This window comes from Chinchilla lanigera, unplaced genomic scaffold (genome assembly GCF_000276665.1).
Source record: "Chinchilla lanigera isolate Chin_1 unplaced genomic scaffold, ChiLan1.0 scaffold00001, whole genome shotgun sequence".
Taxonomy (NCBI): Eukaryota; Metazoa; Chordata; class Mammalia; order Rodentia; family Chinchillidae; genus Chinchilla; species Chinchilla lanigera.
The window spans coordinates 41,782,280-41,799,534 of NW_004955402.1; the positions used below are offsets into that span (position 1 = coordinate 41,782,280).

Below are 17,255 nucleotides of genomic sequence, written 5' to 3' on the forward strand. Positions count from 1 at the left end.
GCCGCCCACGGCGCACCAGGAGCTGGGCACCGCGGCGGCAGCGGCGGCGGCGGCGTCGCGCTCGGCCATGGTCACCAGCATGGCCTCGATCCTGGATGGCGGCGACTACCGGCCCGAGCTCTCCATCCCGTTGCACCACGCCATGAGTATGTCCTGTGACTCGTCGCCGCCTGGCATGGGCATGAGCAACACTTACACCACGCTGACGCCGCTCCAGCCGCTGCCACCCATTTCCACCGTCTCGGACAAGTTCCACCACCCGCACCCGCACCACCACCCGCACCACCACCACCACCACCACCACCAGCGTCTGTCCGGCAACGTCAGCGGCAGCTTCACCCTCATGCGCGACGAGCGCGGGCTCCCGGCCATGAACAACCTTTACAGCCCCTACAAGGAGATGCCCGGGATGAGCCAGAGCCTGTCCCCGCTAGCTGCCACGCCGCTAGGCAACGGGCTGGGCGGCCTCCACAATGCGCAGCAGAGCCTGCCCAACTACGGTCCGCCGGGCCACGACAAAATGCTCAGCCCCAACTTTGACGCGCACCACACTGCCATGCTGACCCGCGGTGAGCAACACCTGTCCCGAGGCCTTGGCACCCCGCCCGCGGCCATGATGTCCCACCTCAATGGCCTGCACCACCCGAGCCACACTCAGTCCCACGGGCCAGTGCTGGCTCCCAGCCGCGAGCGTCCCCCGTCGTCCTCGTCGGGCTCGCAGGTAGCCACGTCGGGCCAGTTGGAGGAGATCAACACCAAAGAGGTTGCCCAGCGCATCACCGCAGAGCTGAAGCGCTACAGCATCCCACAGGCGATCTTCGCTCAGAGGGTGCTATGCCGGTCTCAGGGGACTCTCTCCGACCTGCTCCGGAATCCAAAACCGTGGAGTAAACTCAAATCTGGCAGGGAGACCTTCCGCAGGATGTGGAAGTGGCTGCAGGAGCCCGAGTTCCAGCGTATGTCTGCCTTACGCCTGGCAGGTAAGCCCAGGGGCGCAGCCAGAGCCAGACTGTTGGGGATAGCCCCCCCACTCCAGCTTGAAGGGCCCAAGTCCATGCTCCCCTTCACTTCTCTCGGTTTTCTCCTCATCTCGCCTATACGTTTCCTTTCTTTGCCTCTTTCTTTTTTCTTCCATTTCTGTTCTCTTTTCTCTTTTCTTTTTCACTTTTCCTCCTGTTCTTTCCTCTGTGCTTATCCCTGAGCTTTCATTTACCGCCGCCCCTGATTTCATTTGCCCTCCTCCCAGTGTGCCAACCTTTGCCCTTATTTCTTACTTTTCCTAGCAGTGGGACGCGGGATGGGGGCGCGGTCTCCGCTAGGAGCTCTCTCTTTCCAGGACGCATCAGAAACCGGGAATGGCTCTAAACCTTACGCACTTGCAACTCTTAGACAACATATTTCAGTTTTCTAGGCTGGGGTAGTCCTTCTAGAAAGCAGTTGAGGAGCTTGGCTTCTTGAGAGAGAAAAAGCACTCTCTCCGCTCCCCTCCTCTCCATTATATCGGCCAAATTTTTTGGTCGTTGGCTGGAGACATAACCTTGCCGGCTGGGCAACGCCAAAGACAGGATACACCACCACTGCCGGAGTGCATCTCTGCCTTAGTGTTGGCGCAGGCACTTTCTGACCTGTCTTAACTAAAACAGCGAGCTTTGGCCAGCTCCGCTGTCAGCGTCTACAGCAAGGGGTGGGTGCAAGGACGGAGGTTGGGACTTTTACATTCATTGCTTTGGGAGGGCGAGAGAGGAGAGACAGCCGAAAACACCCTGCCTCACTCGCCAGACACCTTTGCTTCTAGTGTTGACTAGGATTTGCTGATGTGTGCCAGGACTCCGGCAGAGGCTAAGAGCTCAAGAAATTAAGATGTAGTTAATTCATCTCGGCCGTAGGCTGCAAGCTCCGCCTTTGCATTAAGCGGGCGTTGATTGTGCGCTTGGCCCGGCGACGGGGAGGGCTGGCTGTCCACGGGAGGGGACGGATCGACGCGCGGGTTACATTGTTCTGGAGCGGGCTCGGCTCTTTGTGCCTCCTCTAGCGGCCGAGCCGCGAGGTACAACCCTCTATTGTTCTAGGAGCGCAGAAACCTCCCGTGTGGGCGGCGGGTGTGGGAGCCAGGGCGAAAGACGCAGCAGTAGCAGCGACTGGTACATAGTAGAGCACTTTTATGTGCGAAGACCCCGCGCCGCGCGCCTGGCTACTGCTCTGCCCCCAGGACTGAGGCACGGAGAGGGAGACAAAGTGTCCAGACCCCTAACTGAAGAGGGCATACAATACCCCGTTGCAAGCCAGGATGTGCAGCTTCTCTCGCGGGGTGCGGGGTAGTACGGGGAAGGGTGCGTGTCAAGCATGAGCTCCGAGAGAACAATTCAATTCGCGGTGTCATTGATTTGCATAGCGGTAATCTTTGGATGCGCTCCGTTTCAAACCTTCTGCGCATAGAGCGCTTTCGGAGCTGAGAGCTCAGGCTCCCACTCCCGCTCTCCAGGGGCGCTTTTCTTGCACCGCTGGACCCAGCTTGTGGGGTGCACTCCACAGACGCTGGACAGGGCTTCGGGATATGACAAGCAGCATATGAGCTACAACTTCGCGAGGGAGCGTTTCTGTTCTGACAGCCTGCTCCTTGTCCCACTGTTGGGGGATTTGGAGCTCCACTCAGTAACCGCCTTGTAGTGATTTAAGAAGGTGAAGACCGTCTTTCCTCCAAAGAGCTTCCCCCAAATCCTTGGGCTCCGGATACTTTTCAGCCGATTTATAATTCTGCCGTATATTCATTCTTATTTTGTCTGTCGGTGTCTGTCTGTCTCCTTCTCCCTCTCCCTCCCTCGCTCTCCTTCTCTCCTTCTCTTTCTTAGTTAAAATCTTCATCCTCTTCTACAATTCTCAGATTTGTTCTTGGTTCCTGCCAAAGATAAAGTCAAGTGAAGAGAGAGTATCCAGGAGAAATAACCTGGAGGCTTGCTGACAATTCAATGCAGTGCCGCACCTCTTTGGTTTAGATTTCCCCCCAAATGCCACAGGCCTTCTTAGGCCGGCTCCAGCAAGGGCTGGTTTCCTGGGCACTGGAGTGCGGGGGAGCACGGGGGAGGCAGAAAGAACTTGCAGCTGCTCTTGGGGGTACAGTTAAAGACAGAATGACAGCTATTCTCCAGCTGATCTCAGAGCGCTGCCGCCCCCTCACGCCTGCAACGCAAAGGACACGGCTTTTGAAAACACGTGCCTTCTGCCTGTATTAGTCTAAAAGCGACGTGGAAAGTGATTGCTTACTATTAGCTTGTACAACAGCCCCAAGCATTGGTGGGGTGAGGAAGTGTGTGGCATCTAGAGAGTTCTAGGGGTGACTCCGAAGAGCCGGCGTCCAAAAAGCATTGCCCAAGCAGCGGGGTTTTCTGCAGGAGATGGAACGCCTCCTCCCAAGAGCGGGTTGTGCGTCTGAGGACTCCGCTTTGCTCAAGCATTCAAATGTGTGTCTGTTTTATTACCCTGGGTTGAAAAGGGACAAGGGCTTTAGCCTTTTTATCTGGCCATTTTATCAGCAACTACAAGTGTGTTGAGTGGTTATTACTACATAGAAGGCTTTTCAGTTTGGGGTCAGTAGATCAGTCTCTTCAGAAACTGACTCAGAAACTGGGACTGGTAAGTAGGTATTATGTGCTCAGGAGCGCTAAGGGACAGGAGCAAATGGAGAAGAAAAGCGGAGGCTTTCTCCGCCTGGGCTATCGATCGGAATCCCTACCCGCAGCCAGGACACACCCCCCCCCGCCCCCGCCGCCCCGTTAGGCCCCAGGGGTAAACAGGGCAGTGCTCGGCCCACTGCCCAGCCCCCCATCTTGCCGGGCTGTGCACTTTCCTTTCTTTTTCTCACTTTGGGTCCCTCTGGGTCCTACTAGAGTTCCCAGCAGACAGGGGTTTAGGTGCCTCAGAATCTAGAAGTCTGATTCGGCAAGAACTTCCCGCCCCTACCGAGACAGGTTTTTCCTGCCCTCCTGCGTTTCCAGTTTGTATTCTGGCTGCTTCATTCTAGCCAAGGGAGTGACACTTTAAAGGTGGACGGTGAAGACTTCGGGGAAACTCAGAGTTCCCGACACCACGTTTCAGAGAAATGAACCCCAAATGCACAACTTCCTTCAGAAAGGGCGGAGAGGGCAGCCGTTATTTGGAAGCCCGCCGGGGGGTCCTCTGGGGTCCCCAAGGCCTGCCCCTGTGCGGGACGGGTTTTTATTAACCTGGAAAGAGGCAGCGAGGACAGATTCCCGCGGATTCAAGCACACTACTCCGGCTTTGAGCCTGAGGGCTGTGCACCAAGCACAAACCCGAGCAAAGAGGAACTGAGAAAACCCAAGCGAGAACCTCAAGGTGCGTCCCACGGAGCCCCCTTGCACTCGCCACTGAGGTCTGCACTTCCGGTGAGCCCTGGTTCGCTAGTGCTCTGCCCATAGCCGGCCTCCAGTCCCGGGCAGACAGACGCGCAGCCTCCTCCAGGAAGTAGTTCTTGAGGCAGGCTACAGTCAGCTCAGGCGGCTGAAGGCCCTTAGCCAGTCCAAGAGGTCCCACCTGCCGCCTGCTACGGTGGAGCACTGCCCTGGCAGTGTGCTGCGGCTCCTGGCAGGGGCACCGCGTTCGAGCCTGCCCCCTGCTGCGCCGGAGACACCCTTGGGTAGGGTGGACCAAGAGCGTCTCGGAAGCCAAGAGATAAATTAGGGGACTTCTTTGCACCTCACCCCCATCCCTACCCACCCTTTTGCTTTTCGGGCCGGGCTGCGGCCCAAACCCACCTCTACCTGCCGTTTAGTGGAAGATCACGCATGGAGAGGCCGAACGCAACCCACGCCCTTACGGAATAGACGATATGTATGCCTGCTGGCGGATCGGATTAATAATTGAAAAGCCCGCTACCTTTCTTGCTTGGTCAGGTCCGGGTGCGGGGAGAACGCCTTCCTAACAAGCATTTGGGTGGGCGGGAGTGAGCAGCGGAGGAGGGACGAGAAGGAGGGAGGGAGCCGAGGCGAGAAATATCCCAGGACGCTGGGCGCCCTCCACTCTCGAGGCCACGCATTTATTTTTATTCCAGGCTTTCCACCGTGTGGTTCTGTCACTTTCTCAAACAAATGTGTATATGGAAGGAGATCGATGCTGATAATGTTTAGAAGATTAAAAGAGCATTAATGCTGGCAACAATAACGTAAACGTGTGGACCCAGATTTCATTGATCTGGAACCTGATCCGGCGCGTTTCCAGTAAGTCCAGCGGCGCGCTCTTCCCAGCAGAGTGCTCGCCAGCGCCCAGGCTCCGCCGAGCCGCTTTCCCCGCGGGGGCCGGGTTTTCGGGTCTGACCGCAACTCCTCCCACGCGCAGCCCTAGCCAGCTCCTTCCGCACCGGGGTTTTCTCCTCTCCAGAGGTTTCCACCCTCTTCCCCTGATCGGGCCACCGAATCGCTGCATGGAACGGCTCCCAGCTCACCTGCCTTTAGCTGCCCTGGGTCACTCCTGACCCACATCTGGTTCGACGGCCCTCAGACCCATTTGTTTTTTTTAACTCTTCCTGGAAAGCCCCGACGATTTCAAAGTTCAGTCACGATGTGCTCGAAGGATCAAGTTTGGAGATGATTTGGTAAAAGCTGCCTAACAAATGGTCCGATGATCCCTCTGTACTTACCTGTTCCTGTATTAAAAGTCCCACTCGCAGGTTTCTTTCTAGGATGCGAAGTTGAGAAATTAAATACCGCCCAATAACAAAAGCCAGGACTTTATCCCTCAGAATAGTCGGGTCTGTTTTGGCCTAATAGGGACAGCCTGGAAAATCTTGTCTCCTACCTCGGCTAGGTTAGGACATAGGAAAAGCCAACCGGAAAGCATCCAGCCTACCCCTTCCCTTGGCTCTGAGGGAGGGCCAGAGGCCCATCCTAAGTGGGGGGGGGGAGTTCTCTGAGACACCCGAACTAAATGGAAAAGCAGGAACTTTGCAGCTCTTTCTTCTGCCTTTGTGGGTCACCAGCACACCCTGCTAACCCATCTCGTTGGCAGGCCGTGGCTTGTACTTCTAGAAGGAACACCGGCATGAGTTTTGTGCAAGGATTGAAAGAGTTGGGACTGTAGTGGGAGATGGGATGAGAACTCCATTACTCTGGCTTTTTGAAGTTTACACATCCTTCAGCTTGAGAAAACGAATTTTTTCCTCCAAGAGAGTGTTTCATTCTGGAGGGAAAGGAGTGTCTCCCTTCCTTCAGAAACAATGAGGAAATAAAGTGGATGGAAAGAAGAATATGAGACACTTCCTGGGTTGTTTTGCTTTGGGGTTCCGCAGAGGGTGAGCAGGTGTTTCTTTCCCATCTTTCCAACAATGGCTTTTCTTAAACAAGGGAGCTTGCGTATACTGCCTGGGTTCCTAGTCAGAAAGTGCCCTACTGTGCTCCTAAAAGCTATGGTAAACTAGGCCACTAAGCCACTAAAAAAGGTGTACAGTTTCCTTCTGCTGTAAGGCAGCTGGGCCCCCTCCCAGAAACTCCACTTGGAATCCTAGGCTGTGGGAGAGCTGAGTGGGCCTTTGGAAAGTGGAGTTTTAGATTCTCTCCCATCTCCATTTTATAATCCCAAGGCCCAGCGAGATTCCTCGTGAGTGGTGGGGGTAGGGCAGAAGGTAAATTGATTACCCTGGATTCTCTCTCCTTACTGAGAGGGACACAAGTCTTAGCAGCTCCTCCCCTTTCCTCTTGAGCCAGGTTTGCCCAGAGGCAACAGGTTCCTGGGCCAGCTTTCCAGGACTTCAATTTAGGGTTACTGCTTGATGTAAGAGAGTGCCCCCCTTTCTCTGGCCCATTTCTAAGAAGGAATGGGGTTGAAGACCTCTCAGAAGAAAGTTCTGGGCCCCACACCATGGCTGGTGGCTGGAGTTGGCAGAAACTGTCTTCATAAAAATTAGTCTCATGTATTGTGGGGGGGCTCCCTGGAGGAATGCCAAACCCCCAAGGAGAAGCAGAGAGATTTCATTTCTGGAGTTTTGCCAAAGGAGGAGAAATGAAGAGGGCATAAATAGAAATAATTGCCTGGATAAATGGCCCCGGGAAAGAGAGTGCAGATAGAGGTAACCTGGGCCTTAAACTTCATCTATAAGACTCTCTGCTTATGTTTTCCCTGATCTTTTTAGGAATCCTTTTCCCCTTGACCTGAGGAAAACCATTTCCTCCAGAAGGATGACACTTCTTGACAGGGCAGTCCACTCTGAGGACATCTTGTGGGATCATTTCTCTTTGGCCCAGATATAGAGCTGGCTTATCCATTGCAGGGGCTACATTACTCCTCTTCACCCAGTTTTTCCCTATGACCATCTCAGTGCCTTTGGGAAAGGCTTTTTGTTTTGTTTTTGTTTATTAGTAGTATTATATGTTTTTGACATATACTAATTACATTCATCTCAGACAGTTGTACATACACATATTGCGTTTTGATCATTTGACTCCCCTCTTGCCCTCCCCTCTTCCCTGGGAAAGGCTTTTTAATTTCCAAATCTCACTCAAGGCAGTGACTGTCCAAAGTTCACAGGGCTTTGTAGGGGGAGGGAAGGGGGAGGTAGGGAAGTCTGTTGCCACTGATGCCTGGCATAGTACAGAGGGGCAAGGCCTGGAGACAGGCCATGGGCTATATGGGTAAAGATAGTCTCACTTGCAGAGCAGGATTCCTAGAAGCTGTGGACATTTATTATGAAAAACTGTCCCACACAAATTGTCCCAGAGGGCCGGGAGGCTCTTCATTCCACCTTGGCGCCTCTCTCACCATTTGAGGATCCATTACTCTTTCAGTAGAAAGCAGACTTTGTTTGGGTTAGGAGCACACCTCCAATGTAATTTAATCAGCATTGGACTTTGGCTCATGTAATCAAATATACATATACTTTCTCCTGCAGGAAGAAAAATAATTTCTCTGTAACTGGTATTGACTTGAAGTCATGTAATCTCTGGAAAGCATCACATTTTTAAAGGGAAAGGTAAAATTAAAGGGAAGAAGCCTGCAGTTTTAGTGGTTTACCTTGTTATTACTAAAAAGAGCCAGTTACCACCTACAAAGGGACAGAAAGACCACTACTACAGCTCAAATAATTATCCTGCTATAATTGCAGATACCTCACTACAGCTTCCTCTATGCAGCTAGCCCCCAAGATCTGTATCGACAAGGAGCAGGTTGATTGCTCGCAAGATCTCAGAATGTGAGTTTTATATTATATTGCATTGACATCCTCAGAGTAACATTTTTGGCGAGCCATATTGCTACTCTCTTTGGAAAGGTCACAGGCAGCAGGATCTGGATGGGGAACAAGCCTTGTCTTTTAAGGGTGCTCGGTGGCCATCACCAGCTTGCTCCCCACTCAGCCCCAGAGTCTTGAGCTTGAGGCTGTACCCTAGAGCATCCCCTCTGCAGCAAGCGTAGGCTCCCTACCCCACAGGGCACGGCTCTGGGCTTTGCCCAAGTTGAGTCTGTTAGAGAATCTGTTGTAAACACAGATCCATTGATTTGCATTTGTCAGAGAGTAAAGTTAAACCAGTGAAAAAGAGAAGCCCTTACCCTTTTATGCAGGGCCAGGGAAACCTTTCATATTGATCCTATTGATCCAACCTTTCCCTTTAAGGAAACCACATAGTTAAAGACCCTCGTTCAATAGATTTACCCTTCGTGCTTGTGATATTCCTTTAAGTGTTCTCATCTAGGATAGCTGGGCATTAAGCCCACACTCTAAACCAAACAAAAATGAAACGGGGGGGGGTGGGAGTGGGAGAGGGAGTTAGGAGACAGAATTGTGGGAAGTGAAATTAAATCAAGCTGAAATGTGTAATGACCCAGTTGGGGATATTTTTCTCGTTATTCTAAAATGACGTGCAAGTATAAAGGCACAACAGAGTTATTTAACATATTTTTCTTTTTTCTATAAAGAAAAATTCATTTATGTGCATAAAGTAACAATGTTTTAGGAACATCATTTTGTACTGTAAAATTCCTTCAATAAAGTACTAGTTTGATTCATTTAAGCTGGATCACTAAAAAGCAGTAATGCTGCTGGTTCATTTGTGGAAAATCAGGCATAGAATCGTCCCTAGAAGTGCAATTATTTGCACTCTGCATATGAACATAAACACAAGTCACTTAAGAGAGGAGGCTTGGAGCTCCATGTTCTGATGGAAGTAAGCAAAAGCTTGTGAAAAGATAAGGTAGTTTTTCTTGTAAAGCTGTATAGATGGAATAGGAATTCCCAAATATTGCCCAGCCTTCCTCTTACAGATATGAAAATGGAAGTCTCCTTGTCTGTAGAACTGTTGAGATGATTCATTTCATCTCTTCCCTTGCCCTTTTTTTACTCTGTAAATAGCATTCATTCACGTTTTGTTTTGTTTTTTAGCATGGTACATGAGCTATTCCTAATTGGCTATCTCTTGAGTTGTTTTTGGACATTCATGTTTGTTTTATGTGATTGAAAAATATTAATGATTCCTTAGGTGAGCTAATGTATTTATCTGCTGAACGAGTTCAAAGGGCAGAGTTCAGCTATGGTTCAGGTTAATTGAACAGGAAGCAGTGAGCTCTCCAGGCTGTACTGAACAAGGGACCAGGCGCTTAAAATATCACACTCAGCAAACACACAATTTCACTGTCTTTATCCTGGAGTCTGATGAGAGGCTCAGATCAACTTGGATTGCCTGTTTAAAAACCCAAAGCAAAGTGCAGCAACTGCAACAAAACCCTCAAGTCCCCCTCAGGGAAGAAGAGTTTTCTCATTGGCTAATTGCTTTATTGGTAGCACTGACCTGCAGAGCAGCTGCAGGGGCCTGCATGAAGGCTTAGGCTTTGGAATAATGTGCTCCATTAGAACAGGGCAAGGCATTTTTTGTTTACTCAATTGGAGCTCCTTGCAAACTGCCATTAACCCCAGCCCAACTGCGTGTGTGCTGCAAAAGACAAAGGTCACACCAATCAGTCTGTATGCAGGTCCAGTTAGTCTGTAGGCATAGCCAGCTCTGCCCCGATAGAAAAGAAGCGGCATTCTGCTGGCCCTGTTCTCCCCAGGGCTTGGCCCAGCCCTATGGGCCTCCTCCAGTGCTTTGACCAAAGAAAGTAGTTGCACAGTGTGTTTACATTTCCCAACTGCTGAATCATGTTATTGATGATTAAACAGTTTTGATCTGAACATCAATCACATTTTTAAAAATCCTTACACTGACCCTCTCTTTTCTATTTATATTTCCTTCATTACTGTGCATTACAGTAAATAGAGTTGCACACTCGGTACTTTTAGCAGAAATATAGTCTGGATAAGTACTTAGATCAAAAGAAAGACAGACCTCCAAACATGGCAGGGGGTTGCTGGGAGAGGGAGGGTTTAACGTGAGCAGGAGCAGCCAAGGCTTCCAGCAAGAGCACCACGACCTAGAATGCCACCTGCTGGAAGTCTTTGAACTGCAGTCAGCCCTGCCCTCCAACAAGATCTGAATTCATTCCTTCACTACCATTCTCCACCTTCCAGATCACCCATGCAAATATTACCTTCCTTAAAAAATATCTTGTGGAGCTTTTTCCTACGCCCTCAGGATGCTAACCTCTGCTGCTTCTAATTCATAGTCGAGGAGATGCCAATCAACTTATCTTATAAATGAAGTGATTTGCCCACCTCATTGAGCTTATAGTGTCCTTAGTTAAGAGGTGCTTGGGGGAGGAGAGACATGGAAAGCAAAAAATTCATTTCAGAGAGAAGAGGAATGGTTATGTTGGACAAGTAGTTCAGGCGATGGTGCCAGAGGATTGTATTAAATGTAAGGTGCCCTGCAAAAGTAGGGTATTGTACATGAAAGAGAGTATGAAAGAGAATTAGAATTAGCGAAAGAGATAGGTATGCCAAATCAGTAAGCTCCGGATGGGCTCTGTGAAATCCCCAGGGAAGAGAGAAAGTGAACCAGCCATTTTGCAGTTGCAGAGAAGTGAGTCACTGAGTTATATCTGAAGCCGAATAGTTCTCTGAGCAGCAGCTGTTTCCCGACTTGCCTCGCATCATTCCCTCTGGGAGCCCCTGGCGGTTAAAGCCTCCATGCAGATGGTGCAGGCTTCAGCACCACGAACAGCACCACGGAGCGCAGGCCCGCCGAGGGTTGGGGACGACTGAGCATCAGTCTCCATCTCCACCCAGGGAGACGGCCCCTCCTGGGATGAAACCTGACCGGTAGCTTCAGGTCCGCAGCTCTGGGGGCCCAGGACAGAGCAAGACTTCAGATTTTCCTCTGTGCCCTCCCCCTCAGGGCTTCTTGGGTTCACTGACGTCAGAGATTTAAAAAAGGAGAGGAGGTACCTGGGGTGAGAAGACAAAAGATGCTAAATAAACACCTTTGCCTTTCAAAATGGGCAGCGGGTGTTGGTGATTTAGCTCAGCGGCGCAGCGCCTGCCTGCCAAGCTCAAGGTCGTGAGTTTGACTCCCGGTACCGGAGTGGGGCGGGTGGGGAGAAATGGGCAGGGGTTGGAGGACTGAAATCTCTCTCTTTCTTTCTTTCCTTTTTCTTTTTCCATATTATTGCCCACACCTATTGCCACTTTCCATGTAATATTTCAGGTTTAAAGGTTTCCCTTTGAGCTTTACTCTCTGGTCGCCCCACCCCCAGGGATACACAAATGGGTATGTTTGTTTTCCCACCTAAATGATGCTGGTTTCTGAAAATGTGGTCTTCACTTTATTAAGCAAAGTTCTCACATTGAATTATTGGTAATGTCTGAGGGACAGCCAACTATAGAACATCACTACCACATGTAAACCTAGACACTGGGTGTGCTTTCAGGAGCCTCATTGATAAGAGACCTCACCACTGCTTCTGCCCCCTACAAAGTTGCAGTGGTGTGGAGCCACTTGCAGCAGGACACACAATGGAGTCAGATGGCCCTGACTAGGGTGAGGGCTGACATTAGGTGCCTACCCTTGGCTCTGGCCTTCCTCAGTCAGTGGCTCTGCTTTGTGTTTTTACTCTAGAGCAAAGAAGCAGGTGGGTCATTTTGGTCAGTGAGTGGGCACAACTCACCTCTCTGGTTCCTAGTGAAATGGCTCTTGACTTCCCAAAGCTAATGAAAATTCAGAACTTTTCCTTTGTTTCAAGGAACTAAGTTCAGGTCAGTTTATTGCTAAAATGGCTCTCAGGAAGGACCCTGGGAGCACACAAGTGTGTCTCTTTAGAAAGTCAAGGATATTATAAATGAGGTTTCTTTTCTGTGACAATTCATGTTTAAAGTGCAAGTGGCTCTTGTATAAAATGAGAGGGAAAACTCTGTCCTGAAGAAAACAAATCTGACAAACATTCAAATTTAGTGTGTCTAAATATCTAAATTTTCACTGTAAAAATGAACAGCAACATCCTTGAGTGAGTTCTAAAAACTGATTTAATGTATCTGATAAGCTCTGACTAAAATAGTTTGTACAAGCTGTATAATCTTTGAATTTGCAGATATACATTTCTAGGTAGTTGTTGGGTTACAGAAACAAAACCTTTCCCAGTAAAGCATGGATTTGACAGTAAGCATAGCCTTTTTTTTTTTTTTTAAAAAGTCTGTTTTACATGCATTACTACATCTTAGTAAAATAAAGTATTATACCCTACAAGGACATGTACTGAATGCATTCTAGTGAACTCAGTATGATTTTTAAAAGATATTTTGACAGGATTTCCATACAAACAGGCCTTTTCCATGGCCTTCCTGGATGCCAAATATTTTCAAATTTGTGAAATCAAATAACTTCATGTTTTTCTAAATCAGTATCATGGATCCCCCAATCTAAGATACATAGAAAAAATATCTTGGATGTAGTTGCCTCCTAATGTATACCAGAGTTCACTTTGGGTCATGTTCAAGGCAGAAGAGTGGGTTCTTTATTCATCCTCATCCTTTGTTCCATCTTTCTGAAGAGAAAGGCAGTCTCCCTGATGAAGAGCAACGTCCTGCCTTGTTCAAGCCCTGCTTCTCATGCCTTCTCAGGCACCCATCTCCTGTACTCGCTACCACTTCCTCTCCATTGCTTTCTTCCTATCAACAGTTTTGTGCTCCAGTCTCTCTTGGCTTTTAAAAATACTAGGTTTCTCTCATTTCTCTCTTCATTTCTGGAAAAAGTTACTGTAGCTCAGGGTCTGTCTTCTACCTGCCTGCTCAGCCTTAGACCTTTGCAGCCTGCCTGTAACCACTATTTAAATCTGTGTAGCTAACTCCACTGAATGCTTTTCATCTCTTGACTTGGCCTCTCCGCAGCCTTTGACACCCTGCTTACTGACCAGCCTTCTCTCTAAATCCTTTCTTTCCTTGAAATACTATACTCATTTTGTATTTTTAAAACATTCTGGCCACTCCTTCTCAGTCTCCTTTCTAACTTCTAGTTCTATCCATCTAGCCCTGGGTTTTGTCTTAGGATGTTTTATTTTTTTACTCATTATACTCACCTTTGGAAATTTTTCCATGTGGTTATCATCTCTATACAGAAGACTTCTCAGTCTCTCTCCAGCCTAGATCTCTTTCTAGAGCTGCAGGTCCCTATTCCTTCTGCATCTGGACATGTTGGCATGAACAGCCTCAAAGACAATCTATCTCAGTGTAAACTCATTTCCTTATCCTCCAGCTCCACTCACCAACATCACCAATATGAGCCTCTTCTTTTATTTCCTGTTTGAATAATACACCTATCACCAGATACACAGATTCTCAACTTGAAAGTCATAAGGTCAACTTGGACTCTTTCCTTCTTTCCCATCAGCCAACCATATTATCCATGTGGATCATACTTCTTAAGTACCTGCCTATGTTTCTCCATCCTCTCTGTCCCAGCTGGGCCCTCAGCATGTTCAGCAGCCTCCTAACTGGTCCATCTCCAGTACTTCCCTCTCATCTATGCCCCATGCTTAAGTTAGAGTGTTTTTTCTGGACCCAGACCTGATCACATCATATACCCTTGTTGAAAGCTCATTGTAAGCTCCCCAATGGCCCATGGAACAAGGTCCAGATTCTGAGCCAAGTATGCTGCCCCCACATGTATTGAGCTCGCTTGCCTCATCTCACCCCACCCCACCCAGTCATTCTTTCTGGGGCCCACACAGGTGTCTTTGCTTTAACTCCTCCATCACACCAAACTATTGGTTTTCCCAGAGCTGTTTTCCTCCCAGTGAATTTGAACTCAGCTTCAGGTTTAGAGTTTAGGAGGTTTCCCCTGGTCTCCTAAATTGTGATCTCCATTAGCTGTCCTTCTTTGTGCACTTAGAACACAGAGAGATCCCTGGTCAGAGTCAGTGTCACCCCATCAGATTACATTTCAGGACAACAGAGGTCAGACACAGTGTGCAATAGGCGCCCAGTAAATATTTGTGAGTAAATTTTTAAAATATTTCTCTTTTTATGACACTATTTTTGCCCATTGTACCTCCCCACTAGCAGATGGTGTTTGAACAGGAGTAATCTGTACTGAGCCATCATTCATAAGTATTTCATATTTCACAATATCAAGTTCTCTTTCATACTGTTTTCCTCAAAAGCTTAGATACTACAGCCATGAATTGATGTTAAAGGGTGTTTTATAGTAAAGTCTTATTCAGAGCACCAGGCTATTTCTATGGAGGCAAGGGCATGAAATGTCAACCACTAGATATTCAGAAAGAGGCTCATTTTACCTGTTGGCTCTGTCCGCCAAAGTAACTCACTTCAATCGGGCAGTTCTCCTTGCTACTCTTCACTTGCTGTCCTGGCTTTTTATCCCAATTTTGTGTATCAGTCCTGCCTGGCTGGAATGTCTGCCCCATTCCCTCTCTCTCCAGGTCCTCTCTTTCCTGCCTTGTGACCTTGGATCCACATCAGGTTCTGAGTCTTTGAATTTAGCTATGTATCCCAGGCTGGCCTTGAACTCACAGCAATCCTCCTGTCTCAGCCTCCCAAGTACTGAGATTACATGCCCATACCACTGTGCCCAGCTCAGCTCATTCTTTTCTATCCCCTCCTGAGCCCCAGTTGTAGTCATCTGTTCTAAACTATATGACAGTGGTAGCAAACGTATGGCATGTTTGTGGTTTATTTTTCTTTTAAGACAAAAGATGTTAATGTATGAGTTGCTTTTTCTAAGCTAAAACCTCAGTACTCAGGTTTAATTGCAGTGTTGGCACTTTGTGATAAATAAGAGGTTTTGGGTTGCAGTTTGAGTACTTGTCTCTCTCCCTGTAATTCTTTCTAGGTCTTTTCTGTGCCTCCCTTTTTTAGAGGCAGAGATTCTAAAGGAAAAGATAGTATGGCTTTTCCTTCCCACAGGTGCTGGCCCAGGACCCAACCCATAGCAAGCCTTTTCAAGTGATTTAACTCCTGATAGAATTTCCTAATTTCAGTCAGTCTGGGAATGGTAATTGTGTGTTTACTTTTATCTGTCATTGTTTTCTAGCTTGAAATGATTTGGTCCCTGACAGAAATATTGGCTTACATAAGCAAAAATGGATTCCTATGATAACCTGAAATTAGACATAAGCTTAATATGGAAAACAGTGCTTATGATGGATCAGTTCATAGCAAAGGTTGTTCTGCTTCCACACAAAGCCCAAAATGCCCCCTACCTCAGAGCAGATGAGCCAGCAGTCAGATCAGCAAATCAGAGACTGGTTTCTTCTTGTACATAATTTTAATTATCAGTAAACTAAATTTGCATTTAAATGGCCCTTATTTGATATACTGTAAACTCCTAGATTGTAATTCAATTTATGTGAAAAGAAAAAATCCAGTGGTCTCCTTTTGATTTATAAGTTCAGACTCTTCCTTTTGCATTTTCTTATCTTTTAGCAAACAAAAATATAAAGTTAAGACCTTTGAGGCTCAGAAGTCCAAAAATGTTTTAAGGATGAATATAGTTCCGCCTACACAACACTGAATTAAATAGTTAAGAGTAGAAAAAATTACTGAATTTTAAAGATTTGAGTGGATAAGTCCTGATTTATACCTACAGTATCGATATGGGATTAAGAATAGATTTTATTGTTATCTGAATTTTAGTGGGAAACTGAAGTTAAGATCATTTATTTGCCATACATCTTACGTGGAAATAATATTGCCTTTCAATATTTTATCTTTTCTACAATTATCCTTTGACATTCATACGATATAAATAAACTATAAGGAGTAAGCATACGTGAATAGAATATAGTGTTAGCATTAAAATGTTCCAGGCTTTTTGTTTCTTGATTCCTTTAATTGAGTGCATCACTGTGCTGCATGATAATTAGGTATGCATGGTAAGCAGTGATTTAAATGACTGTCACTTGTGTGCCTTGCATAGCCAAACTAAATTTCCTTTGATATGAGGCAAAGACATGCAGGATTAGGCAGAAGAAGCAGTTCTGAGGCCTCTCTGGAGGGCCGTAGATGCCCAGGCCCGGCAGCTGCAGAGGCCATCACATCTCTGACTGGCACCATACCCAAACATGCTGGCAGCAAAGGCCGTGCACCACCTTTTCCTCTTCTTCCCGGTGCTTCAGCTACCTCCTAGGCCATCCTGCCAAGCCAAGTGAAGGGACCAGGAGGAGTCAACACTTCCAGGCCCACTGCTCCCTAAGCAGTTTCCATAGGCAGGTTCTGGAGATGGTGCCTTTCTTCCATGAGACCCACTAACTGAGGAGTCCAAGTATTCTGCCTCTTTCAAGCTCTGGAAATCTTTGGATATGAAGATTCCTTTCTTAGTAGGATGAGGGGAAGAGCCGCAAGCTAAGACAGTAGCTAAGTAGGTCCTGAGAACAGTATATATATGACTAGATCCCTCCCGCCTAGACTGCTGAGAAGAGATTAGGAAAGCAAGCACTCATTTCTCCTCTTTTTCTCCCTTCCCTTCCATTCCCTTTGTTCCTTCCTCCTTCCCTCTTCCCTTCTCTTCCCTTCTCTTCTCTTCTCTTCTCTTCCTCCTCCTCCTCCTTCTTCGTCCTCTCCCTTTCTGTGTCTATCTGACTGTCTGTCTGTCTGTCTGTCTCTCTCCCCCTTCCTCCCTCCCTTCACTGATTTTGCTGAGGCATTACAAGAACAAAGTGCTGGGCAAAATGAATGGTCACTGTCATTGGAATTAGGCTCAGGTATTAGTTCTAACTCTGCCATTGACTAGCTCTAACTTAATCTCAAGTCTCAGTTTCTTCTTTTGTAAAATGGGATCTTCACCTTGGAGAGTACTTGTAGCTACTGGAGATGATCTGTATAAAGCACTTGAAAGTAACAGGTTGATGTGAACTGTCTTCTGGATTTCCCCAAG

At 47.8% G+C, this 17,255-nt stretch overlaps 1 protein-coding gene across 1 annotated transcript in view; it reads left to right on the forward strand.

Annotated features, from left to right (window-relative positions):
* Position 1: 1 nt before the first annotated feature.
* Onecut2 (one cut homeobox 2) overlaps positions 2 to 17,255 on the forward strand; it is a gene marked incomplete at its 5' end in the record, with an annotated part of 57,502 nt that continues 40,248 nt past the window's right edge. The window contains one exon of the mRNA XM_005372974.2: positions 2 to 980. Coding sequence (XP_005373031.2) covers positions 2 to 980 — 979 coding nt within the window. The remainder of the gene's footprint in view (positions 981 to 17,255) is intronic.